At 45.2% G+C, this 25620-nt stretch overlaps 1 protein-coding gene across 7 annotated transcripts in view; it reads left to right on the top strand.

The window, feature by feature from the left end:
* TJP1 (tight junction protein 1) overlaps window positions 1-25620 on the top strand; it is a 2268071-nt gene that overhangs the window by 194116 nt on the left and 2048335 nt on the right. For all 7 annotated transcript variants that reach the window (XM_044078564.1, XM_044078565.1, XM_044078562.1 and 4 more), the window contains exon 3: window positions 7481-7583. In XM_044078564.1, the coding sequence (XP_043934499.1) occupies window positions 7481-7583 (103 nt within the window). The remainder of the gene's footprint in view (window positions 1-7480; window positions 7584-25620) is intronic.

Below are 25620 nucleotides of genomic sequence, written 5' to 3'. Positions count from 1 at the left end.
GCTTGGTGCCAAAGCCATGGCTTAAAACCAATTGCCAAGAAATGCATTATAGTAACTTTTGGGAAGTCTGCCACCCTGGGTAACTATGTCATCAATAAAGCAACCCTAAAAGTTGATTCACTACTCTGGGAACTCATGTAGATAGTAACTTAACCTTCAATCAGAAGCAACCCTAAAAGTTGATTCACTACTCTGGGAACTCATGTAGATAGTAACTTAACCTTCAATCAGAATGTGCCCAAGGTAGTACTATACTGTTAAACTTATAAGTAAGGGCATGCCATTTAGGTCCAGAGAGGTCATTGTATCACTATACTCAGCCCTCATCAGTCTTCTAATAGAGTATAATGTCCCCTTTGGTATGTACCTGACTAGACACATGCAGCAACTGCAATATCCAGAAGGGTTCCTTACAAAAAGAATTCAGGGAAGTAAACGCAATGTCCTACACTTATCACTTAGTTTGTATCATACAGACTTCCAAAATTTGTCATATAAGGTATCTCCTGGACCTTTTTTTATGAACCTTTTGCACATCTACTAAACCACCATCATCAGAACTACTAGATCAAAAGACCAAGTATTTCTTTGCAGCACAAGTAAGACATGTCAGAGACAGATATGTTTCTTAGAGAAATTCCTATTCTCTGAACAGACTCCCCATACATGTGAATCAGAGTTCCTTCCTAACCCAGTTTAAGTGCAACTTTGAACAGTGGATGGGTGATCAGAAATACGCTTCTGGTCTGGTAAGTATGTTGTCAGAGGCAGGCAGTAGATCTCCCCTATATAAATCAAATTTATGGGTCACATTTGGGCTGCACAGCTAGGCACATAATGGCTCTAGTGGTTGTTAGCCTAGTATACACCTATGAACCTTGATCAAGGATGACTTTTGCCAGGTCTGTCCTTCTTTGATTGGTAGACAGCAGTCCGGTCTCCAGTCCTTCTACCTTGCCAACTTCTAAGCTTTGAGAATTGCCCATCAGTAATTGAATGTACTGCAACACTGATGTAAGGAAGGACAGTAAGTTATGTAAAAACGTACCGTAACAGTAGAGGGCCTTCTGATCCCTGTTGTAATATTGCATCTCTCCCTCCCTCCACACTAGCTGCTTGTATTTATATTTGGGCACCCTGTGGATCGAGGGTGGAGTGGTGCCTTCTCTCCTTTTGGATGACTTTGCTCTTTTTTTGTTCTGTTTACTCAGGCTTCTTCATGGTCTCCTGGCTTTAGTCTATGGATCATACACATTTACGTTTGCTTATGTACCCATCTGCCCATGGGCTTGGGTCATACACTGGAAGTATGAGTGTATGGAATGATTTTGGCTTTGTTATGCTGGCCATAAGTCAAGTTACCTTAGAATAATACGGGTTTATTAAAATAAGTATAAATACAGTTACATAAAAGACAATTGCGTAATCAAAAAAGCATCATGCAGTATTGTTTTGTATATAAACAGTAAATGATAACATCTTGAAAGCCCCACCTAATCCGCCATTCCTTCAAAAGAGCACACAATGCAACAATAGAACAATGAAAAGGAGCATGCAATTCTTTACGTCTAGCTAACCATAATAAATATAACGTAGATATCAAAACAAAATCTGCCCTTGTCACGAATGGGGTCCAAAACATATTGTAATTCCCATATAGAGAAAACCCCATCAGTATTCAAAAACTGCAACAGTGATCAGCTGGGACATCTGCTGTTTAAGTTCTTTGACATCTGTACTTTCTTTCTTCTTTTCATTGTGGCAAAGGGCAGTTATCACAAGCTTCCCCACAGACTGGGTTTACTCGCACAAGACCTGAGGAGTTTGATATATCCCAGTCTGGAAACTCTTGAACTAACTGCCATGGTGATAGAGTTTTGATACATTTTAGGCTCGTTTTGTAAAGAGGTCATGTAGCAGACACTAGGGCAGCAGTGGTGCAGCTGATAGCATTGTTGCATCACAGGTTTAATTCTCTGCTGCGGTACCTTCTGTGCAGTCTGCATGTTCTCCCTGTGTTCGCTTGCATTTCCTCCAGGTGCTCCATTTTCCTCCCACATTCCAAAGACATGCAGTAGGTGGATTGGACACTCTAAATTGGCCATAGGTGTGAGTGTGTGCTATGGAACAACAACGTCAGCAGGGCAAGCCACCTGGTGGTGTGAACCTTGACTCTAGATTGTCACTGTTGAAGTGACATCCTGACCCCCATGTGCAAAAATCAGAAAAAGGGGCAATGGATGCAGCATGTACTAAAAGAGATGAGAAAACCTGTTAGTAGGAAATTGAGTGCGTGCAAGTGGGAAAGCTGTTCGTTAGTTTCATGGGAAAGATGTTCTTGTTGGTTTCAGTCCAAAAAACAGGACCCTCTTCAGGCCTGGCTGCCTCTGGTTCTTGATCATTTGTGAGATTAACTGTCCAGTGGTCTTTTGTATTCCTCTATCTAGGTACATTTCTGTGCCATTTCAGTTTGTCTACCATTGGATCCCCCACCTTCTACTAATGCTCAAACAGTTTTTAAAAGGGCTGTTACATACTCTGCCGTGTAGGAAGCAGGTAGCTGCTCCTTGTGATCTGACGCTTGTTCTTGAGAAGCTTCCTTTGTCTCCATTTGGACCAGCTCAGGCTGATTTGAAGTTCTTAACTTGAAAGGCTATTTTTGTTCATTGTTCTGGCCTCTACTAGGAGAATATCTGAGTAGCAAGCTCTTATATTGTCAACCCTACCTCATTTTTCACAGGGACAGGATTTCTTTGATAAATCCTACCTTAACGCCTAAAGTGTTCTCATAGTTTTTTTTTTAAGGCAAATTATTAATCTGCCAGACGTATTTCGTGTTCCTTAGACCAAGGGAGGAGGAATATTTCACACTCTTGATTATTCACAGGCAGCTCAGATACTGCCTAGACAAAACTAGATCATTCATGAAAGCTGATCAGCTATTTGTTTCCTATTAAGGTCAGAGGACAGGACCAACAGTGTCAAAACAGGCCATTTCCAGGTGGTTATACTTGTCATAATAAGTTACTTCCAGGCAGGGTTATAACCCACTCCATAATGTCTTGGGTTCTTCAGTGGCTTTTTGGAAAGGGGTACACACTAGATGTATTCTTGAGGTGGCAATGTGGTCATATGTGCATGCTTTTACACTACAAGCTGGATTCCTTTTCCAGGTCCAGAACAGGCTTTGCTAGGACCATTTTCCAGGGACTCCTTTATTGGGCTTCTCCACTTTTCTTTTGCTCCCTAAGTTAGGGTATTCTACCCACACAGCTTAAGCTACTGAAACAGTGATATGTCTGAACATAGTTCAGCTGTATGAGTAAACTTACCATAACAGTAGATGTTCTAATAGATCACTGTTGCAGTAGCCACCCCTCGCTTGAGCCCCCTTTTCCATTTTCTTGCTTGTGTTCATCTGATGTTGCCAGGGTGTGGACTGACCCACCCTTTTTATATATGTAGTTACCATTTGGTGCGTTTCCTAGCAGAGGGCTGTTGCCTTCCTCATGGCCGCACTAAAAAAAAAAACCTTTTGCACACAAAATGTACTTTTACAGAGCTCTGGTCAATCTCCTGACAGTTGAAGTGGTAGGAAGGACCTATCTAGCTTATGCTAACTGCAACAGTAATATATTAAAACATCTACAGTTATGTTAAATTTATTTACACAGCTGTTTTTTTTTTATTTCCTTAAAGCTATTTTTGCATGGGGCAAGCCCCCCTGTTTACTCCCCACTCTGTGTGTGTGTGTGTGTGTGTGTGGGGGCTGCACTCGTAAGGACCTGCTACTAACACCGAGATCAGCATACCTGGGAGAAAAGGTAGACATGGTTTTCTTGAACTGGAGTTTCACTGTTCTTGAACTTGTACTTGTACTTATGAATCTTGAAATTTAAAACTTTTACCCAGCAACAGACTTTTTTTTTTTTTTTTGCTTCTCTGAGCAAGAAATACCTTCAAATATAGTGCTGCAGAGCAACAGACGAGACCTTTAGCTGTAGTTGGCTTTCTTCAGTTTGGAAAGCATCTGTCTGTCTGCTTTGCCCTACAATCATCCACCCCCCCAAGGTGATCAGAGTAAGCAAGGGAGAAGTTAAAGATGATTTTGTTGATGCCCTCATGACTGAGGCAGCACTGTTTCTCCCTCCTAATGGAGATTACAAGAGAGAAATCATGCACTCTGTCTCTACATGTGAACCTCCTGATTCATCGCAAGAGGTCTGTGGTACACACAAACCTGGGAACTCTCAAATTGACAACTTGGATGATATGACCTTGTTAATCCTTAAACAGCTTGGGGGGCAGTAGGCTCTTATAAAGCTCACAGCCAGGGAGACCATTGAGAACGGTTAGGTCTGATTGCTCATGTTAGGACAGTTGGAATCCTGGCAGTCAATACCACAGTCATGTGGCACATAAGTAGGGGGTACCCAGTCCCTACCATCTGTGCAGGCTTATAGTGGAACTGTGCCAGCTAGCTAAAGAACTGCATTTATCACCGATAGCCTCTTACATCCCTGGGAAGAAGAACTTTCTTGCAGACAACTTGAGCAGATGTCTTCTAGACCCAAACAAATGGATGTTGAAAAAAGAGATCTTTCTCAATGGGGTCCACCTATGGGGTATACATGTAGTAGTCCATTTTTCATCTACCTCGAACTGAAAACCGAGGAAATTCTTCTCCAGGACCCTTCTTTCTCTTGGATAGGACTCTTTCTATATTCATTCCTTTTATTGCCCCTCATCCTCATGGTATTTCAAAAGATCAGGGAAGATGAGCCAAAGATGATTTTTGACTGTACCACACTAGCCCAGCTTTCACGCAGTGGGAAGAAGACCACATCCTTGCCAATGTCTGTGGACCTCACTCCAATGAAAGTTTGTCCTTCACCCTAATCTCAAAACTCTGAACCTTACATGTTGGATAATTTGTCCTCTGTTGATACTAGACTTAAATTTATTGAGGATGTGACATCTCGTCTCAAGTAAGCCAGAAAAGCAAGTACCAAGAAGTCATATGTTGCTCAGTGGAAAAGGTTTTCTGTATAGTGCCAGTCTAAAGGATTTCTATTCAAGGGTTTCTTTGCCACAGGTCCTTGAGTACCAGTCTGCACTTATAAAAAAATGTCTTATCCTATGCTTCCAACTTATCTGCTTTCTTTTGAGCTTAACACCTTTGCACCCGTAAAAACTCACCTAGCAAAACACTCGAGTTGCAAGCACTAATGTGCATTGAGCACTTCCTAATCTTCCATAAAGACAAAGTCACTCTAATGACTTCTTCTACCTTTATGCTCAGTGTTGTAGCAGAGCTTACTCTTAACCAGGCCATTCACCTCCTATTCTTCCCAAACCTCTCAAACAAGGGAAAGAGAATTGTGTATTTATTGGATGTTCACAGGCAGCTGAGATTCTAGCTACCAACTTCTGGTATCTTTTGGTGAGGGCGAGGAAGACAAGCCTGTAGGTAAACAGACCATATCAAAGTGGATAGCCAGCTGCATTGCCTTTTGATATTACCATCATGGCAAACAAATTCCTGTCGCCATAAAGGCACATTCTACCAGAGGAAAAGTGGCAAACACAGCTTTCCTGAAAGGGAGCACTACTCAATCTTTTCTGGAAACAAACATTTTGTCATTTGTTCATACATTGACCATCTCCAGAGCCAGAGCTGGCTTTGCCTCTTCCATTCTGTAGAGCTTTATCTCCCTGACCCTGAATTCTTGATATTCAAACATTCATGATTAGCTTTGGGAGTCTTCACATAATTCTGTACTGCAGTAGTCACTGTGATGAACATAATACAGTTGTGCTAGAAAGTTACCATAATTGTAGATGTTTGAGTAGATTGCTGTTGCAGTACCCTTTCCCTCCCACCCACCGCCCCTCTCTTACTGCCTGGGGTTAGGGTGGATACTATGCCTTAACAACCCCCCCCCCCATGCTTCCCCATTATTGTTAGTCAGAATCCTTAGTATGTTTTGTTATGTATGCCTAGGACACACAGATGGACCCTTGGTCCCTGTGACAAGAAAGACCTGATTAGGTTGCCGGCTGTTGACTCCTTTATACTACTGATGGACAGAGGAGGTGTCTGCTGGCTAGGGGATGGTGAAATTCTGTGGTGTTTAGGTTGACTGCAGACTCCTGCAGGGAGGAAATCCCAAGACTCCGTACTGCAGTAACAATCTGCTTGAATGTCTACAATCACGGTACATAACTACTTTTCTTGTCTTTCTATTGTACAGGTTTGTAAAGGGTAGTAGAAACTTTACACTCTTACATAGTAGATTTGGAAGCAGAACATTCATTGGTAACATCCTTTGCTACTCTTCCTTTGATAGTAGTAAAATAAAATGGTGCTGGTTATGCCGTGTCTGTTTACTGTACTTCATGTAGGTGACCATCTAGTCAGACATAGCCTCCCCTTCCCTGTGGATATCCTACTGCTCTTCAGACCTGCCTAGAGGACTGGTGTTTCTTTAGCTTATTCTATTCTGCTTTATTCTTATTAAAAATATTGTACTGAATCATATATACCCAGTTATGGTGACTACTCACACCACTGTACTTCCCCTCAGTGAAGTACCATTTCACTAATGTATTCTCTTACAGTAATGAACTGAACTGAACTTTGTATTTTGTGATTGTGCTTATTTTGCTTGGTATAAATGACATGTTGGCAATGTAGATGCATCCCCGTACTCTGAAACAGGCTCCCCATCCATGTGAAGCAGAGGCCATCCGTAACCCCTTTTAAGCATAAATGTGACCATTGGATGAGAAATTGTAAATTCAAACCAGGTCTGGCCCCCATGTCTGTGATAGAGGCAGACAGTAATGCCAAAGTTGACATACCCCCCCCCCCCCCACACACACACACACACACACACAAAACCTATAGACACTTCTAACATACCCCCTCTTAATAAATGTCCATGATACATAGGGGCACAGCTGAGCTGGATTTCAAGGATAGACTTATAAAAGTCCTTGTGGTTGTTTGCCTGAATATAATTCTGAACCTATATGGCATATCGTTGGCAGGCTGTAGTAGTAGAAGAATGCAGCCCTACTGTATTCAGAGCCCTTTGTTTGTGCTGCATTAGTCCAGTATTTATTTGGTGAATTTTTTTTTTTAATTTTTATTTTTAACATGTCTGTCATGGGAGAGTTTAGTTGGATATACATCAAGTAGCTTATACAGTTGCTGCAGATCATTGATGTATTCACTTGCATCCTCAAACTTTTTGCATAGCTTGTTTCAGTTTTTCCCCAGTAAGTATTGTGTATGTGAGTTTGTGGGTGTGTCTACACCCATATGTAGCAGTGGATCCCTGCTGTACATGGTTTCTAAATATTATATCTGTACAGTAATTTGACATTTATTGGAACTTCTAAATATCCTTTCTGAATTGTTGTATAAACCCAGATTGCATTACAGAAATTAATTAGACTTGTTTCTTCCCTTTAGGGAAAATGATCGTGTTGCAATGGTTAATGGTGTCTCAATGGATAATGTAGAGCATGCTTATGCAGTACAGCAGTTGAGGAAAAGTGGGAAGAATGCAAAAATTGTAAGTAAAACTGTAATCATAAAGCAGTTTAAACAATTTGCTCACATTTTACCATTCTTCAATGTTGGTCATAATTTCCACTGCCTCAGTGGCATTTTGGGTTATCTGTCAAGGTAACCCAGTACTGTATAGCTTTCAAAAGCTTAAACTGTCCCCTCCCTCTCTGTTCCTGTGACAGATGATTGTAAGAGGATATACTGAAAAGGAAGCCTTCAGCATTCACAGGAAGCGAGTGTTCAGTCTTTTTCTGCAATCCAAAGAAGAAAGTTCCCTGACTCTTCCAGTGCTGATTTTTTTGTGGCTTAGTGCTCAGATAATCCCTGTTTGGGGACCCCCTTCTTCTCATTTAATTATTCAATATATTATCTTTCTATTTTTATGCTTATTTTAAAAAAAAATATTTAAATAGTTTTATTTCTGTGTTTACAGTTCTTCCTGTGGGAATTTCGGCTTGTAGCAGTGTTTATTTGGCTTCTGTCTTTGAAAATTGCTAGATGTTCATCATGTTTCACTGTTGCAGTCATTACACTTGGGTTATCCTGCTGGCAGGCTACCTGCAGTTGGCCAGAGTTCCAAAGTCTAGGTCTGGCGTCGGTTGCTGTCGCCCCTTCCCTGACGTCAGTGTGCCAGGGATATAAAAGATGCAGCTGACGCCATTTTCTTCAGTCTTTCTTGCCGCGTGGTGCCCGAAGCAAAAGCAATTCGCAAGTGCCTGTCGGCCAGCTCCTGAGATTTTCGAAATCGAATTTCAGAACCAAGTCTTCAATAAAGCTAAGTATACCCCGTTGGGGAAACTTTTTCTTAATCCAGACCGATGTCAGTAAAAGGTAACAATTGTATTTCTTGTGGGAAGCAATTACCTCATAAGGATTTTCACTCTTACTGTATTCCTTGCCTAGGCCCTGACCACGACGTTGCTAGTTGTCGGTTTTGTGCTAGATTCAACCAACGCACTATTAAGCGTTGGTTTGATTTTGCTTTACATTGCTTTGGCCGAAGATTTAACTACATAATGCCATCGGAACAACCGACGACCGGAATTCATAAAAAAAGCAAAGACAAAGAAAAGGACAGGCATCTGAGGTCCAAAACCGATGACGAAGCCTCTTCTAGGCCAGTCGCCGGTTCTCAGTGAGGCGCTTCCGCAGCCCCTGACACCCGCTACCTCAGAGCCACAGGCCGCATCCGACTCCAACGTGGAGACACCTAGTCCTCTGGAAACTCAAGGTATTGGTCCTGTGGAAACTATTCCCTCAGATGGGTCCAGAGCCGCTGAGCAGGCATCGGCTTCTGAGGGTGTTTTCAGACCTTCACAACTAAATATTAAGTCCAGTACAGCAGCCAAGGCAAAGTCAAAAACACCATTAAAGACAAGGAAACAAGTACAGCATTCTCCTGGACAGTCATCCATGCCAAAGAAACAGATGCTTAAAATGGCCTAGGACCTAATTACTTTGATCAGGGGTTCTCATCCCTCTCCTGATAAAAGGCATAGGCAAGACACTGACTATGACTCCTCTGACCAGGTTTCTATTTCCTCTGATTCCTCTTCAGATCAGGGTTATTCTCTCCCTCCCTATGAGGTCTCTGATGCAGAAGAATCTATACCTTCAGCCTCTCTGCCTGAGGATTACTCTTTTGGGGAAACCTTACACACCATGAGGGAGCATTTCCATTGGGAGAGCCAGGATTGTTCAGAATCCAAGAAAAGGCTCAGAGACTTTCTTTTATTGCCTCAGCACAGGCCCCTGGCTATCCCTCTTGTGCTTGATATTTTCTCTGAATCCAGTCTTATCTCCTGATTCTTTACCCCCCTGCACCAGTCAAGCCTGACAGGTACTACAGGGTCCCAGGCTCTCATAAATTTCTTTATAAAAATCCTGCTGCTGACCCAGAAACAATTTCTCAGGGTCCCAAACGGGTTAAGGCTTCCACTGCAAAAAACCCTGTCCCCCCTGATAGGGATTCCAGAGCTCTGGATAGATGGGGAAAAAAGTTTACACTTCTGCTACTTTAGCTGTAAGGGCTTTAAACTGCCAGTTTCACATGCTTAAATGTCAACAATATCTAATAACTTTGTTAAAACAGAAAATGCTTACAAACTCAGAATGTCCTGACAATAAGGAAATGCAGGATTTATTGCATGCAGCTGAACAAGTGGGAAAGCATACTCTGCAATGTGGTTTTGATTCATTAGAGGCTTCTTGCAGAGCCGCAGTTACAGGCTCTGTCATTCAAAGGCATGCTTGGTTAAAAGAACAAAGTTTACCTGATCATGTTAAAGTAAAATTATTGGATGCTCCACTACAGCATGATACTTTGTTTGGTGTTAAGGCAGAAGAGGTGTTAAAGAAAATGGAGGATAAAGCAAAATCAATGCAGGCAGTAAAGGATTTCTTACAGATTCAGCCACCTAGATTTAGCAGAAACTGGCCTTCTAAAAATTGGTCCTTTCCGGTGTCAAGACAGGCCACAGAGAGGCAGATTCAGACGCCCAAGAGGCAGATCTCTGCCCCAAGGCTCATACAGACCTAAACAATGGGGAGCTTCAGCCCCCAGAGGAGGAGAAGACAAATCACAACCTTATAGAAAACAGTCCCAATGACTGCCCTCTACAAATGCCAAGCACTTACCTTTTGGCAGCACCCTTAGGGGGAAAACTAGCACATCTGAAGTAGGCAGACTTCATTTGTCTGCAACCTGTGGGTTTCGGATCCGACCTCAGATCCGAGCCGGCATTTCAAAAGCTTAGGATCCGAGCTCCTAGCTCCTCCCTCTACCCATAATCCCCTGCCAAGCCCTAACTGACCTCAGATTTCGTTTGCCGCGTTTCAAGTTGCAACGGACTCCTCGAGCTCCTGGTTAAGATAAGAGTTTTTGAAACTTTTAATATTTAGTTAATTAGAGTGTATGTGTTAGGCTTTCCTCTCTTTACCTAGTTAATTTTTTTTACGGGTTTTGCGTAGTTTGTGTGTTTGTTCTTACTGTGTGTGTTAGGCCTGTTAGGGCTTAGGATGTCAGAAGCCCATAAGGCAGTGTTTTCTAAATGTACCGAGTGTGGCCACAAGCTGTCCCCAGCAGATGGCCACACTCGGTGCGTTAAATGCTTGGGGGTTGAACACCTGTCATCTGGTTGTACCATATGTGCAGGGTTCAACCCCCGAGCTTTAAGGGAGCAGAGGTCGAAGCTTGTTCTGGCGGGACTTCTCCCTCCAGATGCGGCTCCGGCCTCTGCCCCTACTAGCCAGCAGCCTTCCGTGGGTGCTACGGTCTCCCCTCCGCCGGCAGGGACTCAACCTCCCACCAAAAAGCCGGAGGAGAGGGAGACTACAAGGGAGAAAGAGAAGAAGGAGAGACACAAGGAGAGGCACCACAAACGAAGAGCCGAGACCTCAAGCTCGGCTCCTCCATCTAAACGGGCCTCCCCTGTGTCTTCTAGATCTCCTCCTCCTCGGCTCCACTCCCCTCGGTTCTCTTCTGGGCCCAAGGAGGAGGAGGCTAGCCCTTCAGTGAGGTCCCCGAGGCGGCTCTCTAGGTCCGCTTCAGTGGCCTCATCTAGATCCACCTTTTCAATGTCCGAAGCAGACATGGACCGGATGATGAGGCGTTTCATCCAGGCCCAGATGCAAATGGGAGTGCTCTTAGCCCCCCCCCCATCCTGGAGGGGCTTCAACCCCTTTTTTCGCCCCCCTTGGCTCCTTCTCTGACCCACACCCCGGGTTCGGAGCTGTCTGTGCCGGGCAGAGTTGGATCCGGGGGTGGGTCGGATCAGACAGGTCGGCGCACCTTGGATCCGACCCATCCCTTGAGTGCTTCGGGTACTTCGGACCCGACCTCTCGGAGCCAAGGGCCGAGCCTCGGATCCGAGGGAGCTGGTGTGTCTTCGACTCCGTCTAAGTCGGAGCGCAGGTCTCGGATCCGGCGGTTTCGCTCCGACTCCGTCCGCAAGGCCGGATCCGAGTGGGGGTCGGCTCGGGCTTAGAGAAGCTGGCTCCCCCTCGGCCTTCGATGTAGTGGAAAGGGCGCTGTTGAGGACTACCGGACCCCCGGTCCCTGCCACGGCTCCACCCCGCACTCCCTTGCAGCTGGGCCAGGCTCCCATCAGCCGGTCCCAGGGACAGCCCGCCTCGATGTCCCAAGTAGTTCCCTTGGAACATCTAGCTGCTGAAGAGGACTCCTCGGACAGTCCCCCCTCGGAAGTGCCTCGGAAGCGTAAGTGCAAAAGGAGGCACGTGGACTCCCCAGAGGCCATTACCGAAGACACAGACTTGGATGAAGGGGAGGGCTCCCCAAGATCACCCCCGGAAGATGTCTCCTTTGGAGACATTATGGAGATGTTAAGGATCGGGGGGGGTGGTCTGCCCCCAAGGCCTCCTCAGACGAGTCTGTGTTCTTGGAGGCATTCGAGGCGGGTCCATCTACCTCTTGGGTGTCCCCTCCTGCCGATCCTCTGGTGGACCTTATATCCACCAGAGCATGGAAGGATCTGGACACCATTGAGCCTGTAACCAAGCGTCCGGACCGTATTCTGAGCCCCCCGACAGACCGCACTCACTGGAGCAAGGGCCCCCCGGTAGATGCCATGATGATGGCTGCAGCCACGAAGAGGGAGTTAGCCCAGGAGAGTCCCTCTATGCATCCTCTGGGCAATGAGTCCCACTCGATGGATCGCATTGTGAAGCGAGTTTTTAGTTCAGCAACTTTCTCTTTGAGAGCGCTTAACTACATGGCACATGTCATCAGGATGCAGCGGGACCTGATTAAAGAGTACGCTGCATCCCCCCCAGAGTCCATGTCGGATGAGGACAAACAAGTGTACTCCACCCGTATGGCCACTCTTAGAGCAGTTTCCAATACTTCTATGCGGCTATTTTCTCACGCTACCGAGGGAGCCGCTAGAGCTAGCGGAGCGGGCCTAGTCATGAGGCGTCAGGCCTGGCTCCGCCACTGTGATTTTGCAGAGCCCTTCAAAGCGACCTTCGCGAATGCCCCCTTTGATGGTTCTGCCTTGTTTGGCAAAACTGTTCGCGAAACGTTAGTCCAGAGCGAGAAGGACGGGAAGACGCTGTCTGCCGTTGGAGTCCGCTTCTCAGCTCCCCAGAGGTCCTTCTCGAAGAACCAAAAGGGACAGAAGAAGATGTGGTTCCGGAAGTCGCAGCAGTCCCAACCTGCTCCGGATAACCAGTCCTTCCATGGCAGAGGAGGACAGGGAGGTCGCCGTCCTAGAGGCAGAGGGGCTCCTAGGAACTTTGGGTCCAGAGAACCTTTCTCTGACAGACCCACGCAACAGCCCTGAAGGGTTGCCCAGCTGTCCGTCTCTGGAGGCAGTCGGGGGGGCGTTTTTCGAGGCACCTGACTTCTTGGGAGTCAATCACATCAGATCGTTGGGTGCTTCGTGTGATATCCAGAGGTTATGCCATTCCCCTGAGCAAAATCCCCAGATCCCGCAGCCTCCCCGATGTACCACCCGACCAAAGGGAGGCAGCAGCTGTCGAAATCGAGCAGCTGCTAGAAAAGAGAGCCATCCAGCGCGTCCCCCGAGATCAGACCGGATCAGGGTTTTACTCCAGTTTCTTCTTGGTGCCAAAGAAAACGGGGGACTTAAGACCGATCTTAGACCTTTCCCCGCTGAACCTGTCTGTAACCAAGCAAAAGTTCCGGATGGTCACCCTACAATCTATACTCCCCCTTTTGCGGGAGAACGATTGGATGTGCTCTATCGACCTCAAGGACGCGTACTACCACATTCGGATGGACAGACGGTCCAGGAGGTTCCTTCGCTTCCGGTTGGGAGCCAGCCACTACCAGTTCAGGGTCCTTCCCTTCGGTCTCACCTCTGCCCCCAGGGTGTTCACCAAGGTACTAGCAGTAGTAGTAGCCCACCTGAGACTCCAGGGATTGCAGGTCTTTCCGTACCTGGACGACTGGCTCCTGACAGCATCATCAAGGCATCTACTGTGCTCAGCCAGGGACTATTTCCTCCTTATAGCCCCAAGGCTGGGCATCACCATAAACTGGGAAAAATCTTTACTGCACCCAACACAACTTATAGATTTCATAGGAGGAAGGTTGGACACAAGATCAATGCGGGCCTTCCTCACCCCAGTCAGGCTGTCCAGCCTGAGGTGTCATATCACAGCAGTCCTGCAACCGTTTCTGACGGCGGCTTCGGTCCTGAGGGCCCTGGGTTCAATGGCAGCAGCTATTCCACTTCTTCTTCATGCTCGCTTACACATGCGGGTTCTTCAATGGACCCTACAGGTCCAGTGGTCCCCGCTGTACTCCTCTCTCAACAGCCCGATAGCGGTCAGCAAGGCATGCAGGGACTCCCTGTTTTGGTGGCTCCAGTCTCCGGAGCCTCTAGCAGGGAGACCCTTTTGTGCAACATTCCCCCGAGCCACGGTGACTATGGACGCTTCTCGCCTCGGGTGGGGGGGGGGCATTCTGCGGGCAAGATTGTCCAAGGCACGTGGAACAGTTCAGAGACCTCGTTGCATATAAATGTCCTGGAGATGAGGGCGGTGCTCCTAGCGTTGCAAGCACTTCACAGCCTTCTTCCTACGGGGACTATTGCGATCCAGACAGACAACATGTCGGCAGTCTGGTACATCAACAAGCAGGGGGGAACCAGGTCCTATCCCCTTTGTCGAGAGGCCATGAGAGTCTGGGAATGGGCAATTTCCACCAAACGCTTTCTTGTAGCAACGCACATTCTGGGAAAATCCAACATCCTTGCGGACAAGCTCAGTCGCACCATTCTTTCCCCGCATGAATGGTCTCTCAATCCTCTGGTAGCGAAGAAGATTTTTGCCGTCTGGGGGCAACCCTGTTGCGATCTTTTTGCTTCTCACTCAAACGCCAAATGCGACAATTTCTTCGCTCTACTTCCCCCAACTGGGGAATCCCCGAGAGACGCTCTGGTGCATGCTTGGCCTCCTGGTCTCCTTTATGCCTATCCTCCACTACCTCTGATGCAGAGGCTCTTGCAGAAAGCCAACAGTTTGGGGAGCAGAATGATTCTCATTGCCCCGTTCTGGCCTCGTCAGCCTTGGTTCCCTTATGTATGGTCTCACAAAGTGAATCCGCCCTGGATTCTGGATCCGATCCCGGATCTCATTTCCCATCCTCTAGGACTCCCGGTCCCGAATCTACACACCTTGAAATTGGCAGCCTGGCTCCTCCAGTTCCATCCTTGATTAGGACTCCCGGTATCTCGTCACCTGTCAAGGCCATTTTAGTGGCGGCTCATAAACCTTCCACTAGGAAGGTTTATCGGAGCAAATGGAAAAGGTTTTCTATTTGGGCGGTCCAGAAAAATGTTGATCCTTTTTTGGCACATATGTCTACGGTACTGGACTTCTTAACAGACCTCTTTCATCAAGGGGCTAGTTCTTCCACGGTAAAGGTACAAATGGCAGCGATTTCCCATTATCATGTGGGTCATGAGTCAGCTCCCCTCATGACTGCAAAACTTTGCAAGACCTTTCTTAAAGGAGTTTTTCTGTTGAGGACACTGGTCAAAGAAGCTGTACCACCTTGGGACCTATCCTTAGTTCTACAGGCCCTTACTGCTCCCCCCTTTGAGCCTGCAGCTTCTGCAGATCTTAAGTACCTTTCCTGGAAGACTGCTTTCTTGGTAGCCATCACATCAGCCAGAAGAGTGTCGGAACTTCAGGCTCTATGCGTCAAACCGCCTTACCTCTCCTTTTTTCCCCGATAGGGTGTGCCTCAGGACCAATCCATCTTTTCTTCCAAAAGTTTCTTCGGAATCTAATATTAATCAATCAATCAATTTACCTGTGTTTTTTCCCCAACTATAAAAACAAAGGAGAATATAAGCTGCATTCTTTAGATGTTCATAGACAATTGCGCTTTTACATTCACAGAACGGCTGGTCATAGACAATCAGATCAACTGTTAGTCTCCTTTGCTAAATTTGCTATGGGCAAAACAGTTTCCAAAGTCACACTGTCGAGATGGATTGCTAATTGTATTCTGCAGGCTTATGACACTTCAGGTAGGCCTGCTCCTCAGAGGGTTACTGCTCACTCTACTAGGTCAGTTTCCACTTCAGCCGCGAAGTCCCGAGTGCCATTGGATGATATCTGCGCGGCAGCCACTTGGGCCTCGTCTCATACCTTCATTTCTCATTATAAGGTGGATGTTGTTTCCAGGGGGAGAGCATCCTTTGGCTCAGCGGTGCTCCGTAAAATCCTTCCATGACGGCCGCCCAAGATTTAGGTAGCTGGGGACTCTGTCCCACAGGTTGCAGACAATTGAAGTCTGCCTACTTCAGATTTAGAAGTTATGTACTCACCATAACGTTCCATCTGAGTAGGTGACTTCATTTGGATGCAACCATCCCCCCCTCCATCCCCCTGACCTTTATACAATAAGAGTTATTTCATCTATTTAGATACTTTTTATTCTAGTATTATATAGGCAAACTCAATCTGAGGTCAGTTAGGGCTTGGCAGGGGATTATGGGTAGAGGGAGGAGCTAGGAGCTCGGATCCTAAGCTTTTGAAATGCCGGCTCGGATCCGAGGTCGGATCCGAAACCCACAAGTTGCATCCAAATGAAGTCACCTACTCAGATGGAACGTTATGGTGAGTACATAACTTCTAATTTTCTCACAAAATTGGCACATGATCACCCAGGACAAATGGGTACTGAATATTGTTTCTCAGGGTTACAGGTTCCACTTTCACACCCTTTCAAAATCAAAAGGTATGCCAGACCTGCCACAAAACCAATTGGCAGAGGCACAAAAACAAATTTCTGCTCTCATGGACATGAGAGCTATTCAAAGAGTACCACAGCAAGAACAGGGACAAGGATTCTACTCAAGACTTTTCCTGGTACCCAGAAAGGACAAAGACTGAAGACCAATACTGGACCTGTCAATCCTAAATACTTTCCTGGATGTTCCGAAATTCAAAATGTTAACACTGCAGCAACTTCTACCCATGTTGGACAAGAAGGCCTGGCTAGTTACTTTGGACCTTAAGGAGGCATACCTGCATGTCCCAATCAGACAATCTTGCAGAAGATACCTCAGATTCATAGCTGGCTCAATGCATTACCAATTCTCTGCACTGCCCTTTGGCTTATCTACTGCGCCCAGGGTCTTCACAAAATGCCTGGCATCAGTAATTGCATTTTTCAGACAAAAAGGAATTCAAATATATCCCTAATTGGACGACTGCCTTATTCAAGCAGAGAGCAAGGACATTCTATTAAAGCATCTGGCATTTGTAAAAAGATTACTAATTTGCCTAGGGTACACAGTAAACGAAAATAAGTCAAAACTAGTGCCCTCTCAAGCGATATTATTCCTGAGTGCAAGCTTAAATACAACTGCCCAGATGGCTTATCTCACGCCAGACAAGCAAAGGCAACTGACTCATTACTTTCAAATGATGGCAACAAAGACCCAGCTCCCTGCAAGAAAAATTCTGCAGGCTCTGGGCTTCATGGCATCCTGCATTCTACTAATTCCATATGCAAGACTGCATATGAGGAAACTACAATGGTATCTAAAAAGTGTTTGGACTCAACATTGCCACAACCTTGAAACAATAATATCTCTTATTCCCTGCCTGCAGCAAGAGTTTCGATGGTTGGCCCAGGCCTGTCACCGCAACAAGGGACAGCCTTTCACCTTGCCCACAGTCAGGCAGACAATAACAACAGATGCATCGGATTACACCTGGGGGGCACACATGGCAGGAAAATGTATTCAGGGCACGTGGCCCAAGGAGCAAATGCATCTTCACATCAATCAAAAAGAGATGCTAGTTGTACAGCAAGCCCTGACAGCCTTCAAGGATCTACTACATCCACGACAACTGTTACTAAAGATGGACAATACCACAATTATGTGGTACATAAGCAAAGGGGGGCACACATTCCTACCCCCTCTGCAGGCAAGCCATGACTTTGTGGAACACAGCACTGACCTGTCAAGTACATCTGCAGGCACAATTCCTGTCAGGAAAGAAGAATACTCTGGCAGATGACCTAAGCAGAAATCTCATGGATCCTCATGAATGGAAACTAAATCCACAGGTCTTCAGCATAAGGAAATGGGGACGCCCAGACGTATATCTTTTTGCCTCCCCTCACAACTGCCAACTACAGAGATTCTGCACAAGGACTTATCACTCACAAGCATGGAAAGTGGATGCTCTGTCATTCAGCTGGAAAACACTGACAGTATATGCCTTTCCTCCACTGCCTCTTCTTCCCAAGGTACTCCTAAAAGTCAGACGAGAGAAGCCAAAAATGATTCTGATTGCCCTAGACTGGCCACGCCAGCACTGGTACTCAATCCTAAAGAGCTTGTCTCAAGGCCCAGCCTGGCCTTTACCTCAAATTCCTCATCTGCTGACTCAACAAAACAATCAGATTCCGCACAGTCAACTCAGAACCTTAAATCTGGCTGCTTGGCAGATAATATAGCCACTCAGATCACACCTCTCTCTAAAGCTGTTATGGATGTCATTTTAGAAGCCAGGAGGCCCAGCACTAGGAAAGATTCTGTGCTTGGAACCAGGCACAAGGACTCTAACCACTTGTTCCAAATATACCTCAGATTTTACAATTTTACTAACTGAGATGCTGGACAAAGACCTATCCTTCTCATCAATTAAGATCCATGCCTCTGCCATTTCACCTCATTACAATACAGAACCTCCAATTTTCTGTCATCCACTACTAAGACAGTACCTCAGAGGGGCAAAAAACATAAGACCCCCAAGAAGAGCACCAATACCTACATGGGACCTCAATTTTGTTTTAGAAAAGCTCACACTGCCTCCTTTTGAGCCAGCCAATACAGCTGATATAAAATTCTTATCATGGAAAACTGCTCTGCTCCTAGCAATAACTTCAGCAAGAAGAGTCTCAGAGTTACAGGTATTGATGGCAGTGGAACCTTTCATCATTTTTCATCAGGACAAGGTTTTCTCCAAGAACAAACCCACCATTTATGCCAAAGGTAGTATCCAGTGTGGCTCTTAACCAAACCATTCATTTGCCAACATTTTATCCAAATCCCCAGAATAAAGTGGAGAGACTTCTGCATGCTTTGGACATGCACAGACAGCTACGCTTCTATTTGGACAAAACAAAAGCTTTCAGAAAAACTGAGTGCAACTGTTTGTAGCTTATGCTGCAGGATCACAAGGAAAGCCTATCTCAAAGCAGACTATTTCAAAATGGATAGGACACTGCATTTGTTTCTGCTATTCGCAACATGGCAAGCCAGTGCCTAAGGGCATTAGGCCACATTCAACCAGAGCAGCAGCCACTTCAGCAGCCTTCCTCAGAGGAGTACCAACCAAAGACATATTAGAGGCTGCAACCTGAAGTTCAGTGCACACTTTCACCAAGCACTACCACTTACCTCTCTACTCTAAATCCAGAGCAGGCTTTTCCACTGCAGTTCTGCAGGGCCTTGTAGCCTGTCCTTATCCTATTTAGGCCCACCCATCCAACCTCAGCTTTGGAATTCAACCCAAGTGTAATGACTGCAACAGTGAAACACGATGAACATAGTACGTTTGTGTACCTACCACAAATGTAGATGTTTAAGTGTATTCACTGTTGCAGTCCAGGTTACCCTCCCACCATCCCCCTTTCTTTTGCTGGGTCTTATCTGAAATTATCTGTACTTCTCTATCCTATACAACCTTTTTGGTGTATTTGCTTGTAGATGAAGGAAATGTTGTTTTTGTGCATGCATTTGTTATTGCTATATTTTTCAGCCTACCTATTTGGGGCACCTGACATCTGGGGCAAGAAAAACTGAAGAAAACTGCGTTGGCTGCATATTTTATATCCCTGGCGCACTGACGTCAGGGAAGAGGCGACAGCAACCGACGCTGGACCTAGACTTTGGAACTCTGGCCGACTGCGGGTAGCCTGCCAGCAGGATAACCCAAGTGTAATGATTGCAACAGTGAATACACTCTAACATCTACATTTATGGTAGGTACACAACTGTACTTTTTACTGTTTGAGGAAACTTTCAATATTTCTCTCATAAATGCAGAGTGTTTGTTGGCACTGTTAGATGCTAGGGGCAATCTCATGCATTCAGAACCTGTATTTACTGTTGTTACTCTGCTTTATTTTCATCTTTTGATGAAAATGTTGCAGAATTTGGATTTTTTTCACATTTGAGTTTTTTTTTTTTTACTTTATGTACTACTGATGTGTGGGTGTTAACATTTGATCAAGATTTTACTGCAGATGGATTACTTTGAATGCACTGTGGGGGTTTTACTCTGACAAGAAAAATCTAGTTTAAATTGCTGTTAAATGGCATTTTATGGTATTTTAATGTCATTAGTGTGTGGAGCTAATTTTTAACACTGGTTTAATAGATTGGTTGTTTAGGTGTTTGGGTTTTTCTTTTTACTGGAAATGCTTCAACTTCTGGTAGTTGTAAAAGAATTCTGAGCACATTTCAAACTGTTTTTTGTAATAATAGTTTAGTTGTGTGGGGACATACTTCTTATTAGAAACTATAAGTGCTTATTCTAACACATTATCCAGTACTGTCAGTTTATTATTCTGGCTGGTGTTCTCATCCCCTTATTTGATGGATCCTAACTCTGCACTGTGTTATCAAACAGCTGCACCTTAAAAGAAAAGAACAAAATAAAAATATGCCCCAGCCTACAGTTAGTCTGTCAGGGCCACTGCTTGGCCTGTAGGCCACTTGTTTTTTGCCCAGTCTTTGTCTTGTGTAGCTTTGGCGACCACTGTGGAACGAGAGTTAGCACATCCTCTGGGGATGTTCCAGTACACGTGGTACTTGTATGGGAGAACCAAACCCTTTAGTTGCATCTAGGGTAAAGTACCACTTTCCAGACATGGTATTCTGTCCCCAGATATTTATCTAGTAGTGAAGTTCACAAGAAAAACAAACAAAAGCGTCATCACAGAGCTTACAATCAAGATTATAGCTGTTTATAAGGCTGATGTGGTTTCCTTGGCTAAGAGTGTTCTGCAGGCTGCTAATTCTGGTGGTTGTGTTCCCCACACATGGCTGTAGTGCTAGTTTGGATAGAGACTTTTCTGTTCAGTGAATGATGAGGTATCTGATGACAAAGGTGATTAGTTGATGCTGAATCCAGCCATTCTGATCCTGTGGAAGGTGAACCTGAACTTAAGTCCAAGCAGGTATTCACTTTTCCTTGGATGGTTGCTAGACTTGTGACATTTTTTCTTGGGAGCAGTTGATAACAACCTCAGAGCTAGGTAGGGTACATGTCTTTATAGAGACAAGATGCCCAATTCTGTGCCTATCCCCCTCTTTTACTGGCATTGGAAGATGTGTATAAAGCTTCCTGCAGGATGCCAGCAGTATCTATTCTAGCAGTTCCTAAAAAGATTGAGAAAAATATAGGGTTTCCTCAGACATGACAGGTCTCTCTCTGACTGCTGACTTAGTTGTGGTCTCTTGAGCTGCTTGCACAAGTAGAACGGCTTTGGCTTCGTCTGATCCAATGCCCCTGGTAAAGAGGAAAAATTATTAGATCTTGTGGGCAAAAGTATGTCTCTCTAGTAATCTAGCCTTTAGAATGGCTCTCATCATTTCTAGTACTTGTCAGTTTCCTATGCTAGCACTTCCACTATAACAAAATTTTTTGGTGCGGCATGGATTTTGTTGTCTCCTGTAATTAGAAGACTATATAAAGTCTTAATTTTGATTTACTTTCCGCTGAGCCAGAGCTAAACATTAGTTAAGTGCACGTTTATCATTTAACTGTATGTGAACCTCATTAATGTGTCCTATGTAATATTCCCAAAAACTTGCCACTATCTAACTACTAAATTAAATGTCTGTTCTAGTGTGTATCATATATTCAGTACCCTGATCCATTTGTCTTCTGCCTGATATAGGAATAGCATCTCCCCTAACTTACTTTATTTATTTATTTTTTTACAACCTGCCTTGTTCTTTTTATATATTAATCTCTTGGTCTTTATTCTTGGTGAAAAAACAGCTGTGATTGTATTGGTATGTTCTGTCCAGATGTACTCATTATATTACTTATCCAAGCTTAAATACCTTCCTGTTTCTACTCTTTACATCTCTACTCTGTCCACCCCCCTTTATTAATGTCACCTTTGCTTTAACTCATATTATTTCTACTATTATATTATTTTTTGACTGACTATCTTCACTTATTTCTAATCTTGTTTGTATAGGATATATGGAGAGACTGCCATGCAGAATGCAAGTTGCCTGTTCCCACAATTGGAGGTGATTGCTGCAGCTAAGTCAACTCAAGTCCCTAAGCCTACCTTGCTTGAAAGGTGAATCTGACCAGAGTAGTCTTGTATGTTTCCTTTATACTTGGCTAAAGATTGCTTCGTTTAGTCCCCCTGTATTTTTTTTAATTACAAGTATTACTTTTATATCTTGACTGATTTTGTTAGGGATGGCTTCCCCCAGGTTATTCTAGCATTGCATTTTTAACTCTCTCACTGCTGTCCAACTACTTTGCCCTTATCTGCATAGCTTTACCTTTCCTTCATTTAACCTTCTTCCACTACACATAGTAACCAGCAAACCCACTACTGCACCCCTTTGTACTCTACTATGCAAATTAGTCAATGATAGAAACGACGTATGTACTTTTAAACACTTCTCTCCTGCGATAGTTTTTTTTCTCTCTCAACTTCCCTCGACTAGCTCTTCACATAGTTGCACATTAACTTAGTGCTTCAGATAGTTAGTCTAACAACTTTGGACATCTTTTAACTAATATAAACATGGTGAATGATGTACCTTATTGATAGTTTTCTTTTGTTTCCTCTATAATTGCATGTTAGACAAGCTTGGTGCAACCTGCTCCATTCACCCTCGCTAATATGTGGATGTTCTTCGTGTTTCACTGTGCAGTCATCACACTTGGTTTATCTGCCTGCAGGTAGCCCTCACTTGGCCCGATTGACAGAATCTTGGGATTTCTGCGTCGGTTGCTGTCGCTTCTTCCATGACATCAGGGGTATAAAACATGCAGCCAATGCCATTACATCAGTTTTTCTTGCCGCTACCTGAAATTTTTGTTTTTTCGCGTTTCAAACCTTAAGTCTTCTAAAGCTAAGTATCCCGTTGGAGATTCTTTTTTCTTGCTCTAACCGGTGTCAGAAAAAGTTTAACAATTGTCTTGCCTGTGGAAAGCAAATACCTCACAGAGATTTTCATTCTTGTTGTTAGGCCCAGACCATGACGTCTCTCGCTGTCAGTTTTGTGCCTTGATGTCCTTCAAGGATGCATCTGCAGTCATCACATATGGGTTGTCCTGCCTAAGGCAGCCCTTCGGTCGGCCAGATTCCAAAGTCTGGGTCCGGCGTCGGCTGATGTCGCACTTTCCCCGACGTCAGAGCGCCTGGGGTATAAAAGCATCAGCCGACACCATCTTCCTCAGTCTTTCTTGCCGCGTGGTGCCCGAAGCAGAAGCAGTTCGCAAGTGCCGGTCGGCCAGCTCCTGTAATTCAGCTACCGAAGACTTCAAAAAGCTAAGTACCCCATTGGGGACTCTTTCTTGCCTCAGCCGATGTCAGATAAAGTTAATAATTGTTTAAGTTGTGGGAAACAAATACCTCATAAGGATTTCCACTCTTACTGCCTCCCCTGCCTAGGCCCAGACCACGACGTCTCTGCCTGTTCAGCCTGTGCTTCCTTCAACCGACGCACTCTTAGATGTCGGGCGGAGTTTGCAGAGGAATTTTTTGCGGCTAGTTTTTCGTATAAGATGTCGTCGGAGACTCCGACTTCTCATTTAGTTAAGAAACGGAAGGACAAGGACCGACGCACGCGGGCCGTGGTTTCGGCTGAAACCACGGCCAGGCCTACCGCGAGTGTCTCGGTCTCGGCTGAAACCGAGTCCTTGGTACTTCCAATTACCGAAACCACTCAACCGACTACCTCGGTCCCGGAGGCCCCAGCTGAGTCAGTTATTGAATTTCCAACAGAAACTGGTGTCCTGGAACCTTCCGACACCATTCCTTTAGACAAATCTACACCAGCACGTGGTGCAGCCAGGTCTCCTGCATCCATGTCCATTAAGGCATTCTCCAGGGCTAAAGCTGCTAAACTCTCAAAAGCTTTGCCTCCCAAGGTTATCCCTCAGGGACCCTCTACTGGTTCACAGATTCTAAGCTTAGCAGAGGATCTTATCTCCTTAATTAGGGGCTCTCAACCTCATCCGGACAGGGGCTCTCAACCTCCTCCAAACAAAAGGCCCAGGGTTGAGCCCTCTGATCCCCACTCCTCAGATGAGGCCTCTGATGGCTCTACTCTCGGACCACCAGGAGGAGGCTTTTTCGCCTCTGAGGATTCTGATGCAGAGGAATCTATTCCCTCGGCCTCCCCTCCTGAAGAGTTTTCCTTTGGGGAGACACTACACACCATGAGAGAGCATTTCCAATGGCAGGGCCAGGAATTCTCTGATTCCAGGATAAGATTAAGGACCTTTTTACATTTGCCTCAGCATAGACCATTAGCTATTCCTCCTGTTTTGAATGTCATTGATGATGTGTACTCTGACTCTAGCACAACCCCTGATTCTCTCCCTCCGGCTCCTGCCAAACCCGATAGGTACTACAGGGTCCCGGACTCGCATCTTTACCTTTACAAGGCCCACTCTGCTGATCCAGAAACTATTTCCCAGGGCCCTAAAGGGGTTGCAGCTGCCACTGCTAAAAATCCTCTCCCGTCTGAAAGGGAGTCCAGAGCTTTAGAGAGAGGAGGTAAAAAAGTGTATACTTCTGCTACTCTTTCTATGAGGGCATTAAATTGTCAATTTTATGTGATACAGTACCAAGAGTATTTGTTAGATGAATTGCATAAAAAACTGTCTTCACCTGACCCCCTAGACCGCAAGTCACTTCAGGATCTGGACATAACTCACAACAGGTTAGCAACCATTTCTTGCAATGTGGTTATGATGCATTGGAAGCTTCATGTAGGTCAGCTATGACTGGCGCAGTCATACGTAGGCATGCTTGGCTGAAGGAACAATCTCTGCCAGACCATGTTGAAGCAAAGCTGCTGAATGCTCCTCTGGAAAAGCAAAAGTTATTTGGCTCCACGGCTCAGGAGGTCCTAAAGAAATTTGAAGAAAAGGCAAAATCCGTACAGACAGTCAAAGATTTTCTCCAAGTACAACCACCAAGATTCAGCAGGAATTGGCCTTCCAAGAATTGGTCCTTTCCAGACACAGAGAGGTTTCAGAGAGGCAAGAACAGGCGTGGTAGAGGGCAAGCTAGAGGCTCCTACAGAGGACGTCAATGGCAGCCTCCCAACCAGAGAGGTAATGCAGGACCTTCAACTGCTGCACAAGGACAGGCTCAATGACTTTACTTTGACACCGCCAACCAGGGCTCAATTGGAAGCACCTTTGGGCAGAAAGCTTTCTTTATTCTCAGAAAATTGGCACAGTATTACAAGGGACAAATGGACACTACAAATAATAGACAAAAGGATACAGGTTTCATTTCCACACATTACCAAAAAGAAAGGGCATGCCAGACCTGCCACCGAATCAAAGGGCAGAGGCTTTGAAACAAATTTCCAGCTTAATGCAAATGAAAGCTATAGAAAAGGTTCCTCTCTCAGAACAAGGCCAAGGATTTTATTCCAGACTATTCCTTGTTCCAAGAAAAGAAAAACAATGGAGGCCTATTCTTGACTTGTCCGCACTGAATACTTATCTCATTGTGACAAAGTTCAAAATGCTGACTCTACAGCAGCTCCTTCCCATGCTGGGCAAGGGGTCTTGGATGGTAACTCTAGACCTCAAGGAGGCATACCTGCATGTCCCTATCGGACAAAGTTGCAGAAGACACCTCAGATTTCTTGCAGGGTCAGAGCATTATCAATTCTCAGCATTGCCCTTTGGCTTATCTACTGCGCCCAGAGTATTCACGAAATGCCTGGCATTAGTAATTGCACACTGCAGACTTCAGGGGATTCAAATATACCCATATCTGGACGACTGCCTTATACAAG

This window comes from Protopterus annectens, chromosome 7.part1 (assembly GCF_019279795.1).
Source record: "Protopterus annectens isolate FY-2018-M chromosome 7.part1, PAN1.0, whole genome shotgun sequence".
In the NCBI taxonomy this organism is placed as follows: domain Eukaryota; kingdom Metazoa; phylum Chordata; order Ceratodontiformes; family Protopteridae; genus Protopterus; species Protopterus annectens.
Note: the sequence above shows the minus strand (reverse complement) of the source record. Positions and strands in the feature narration are given on the sequence as shown.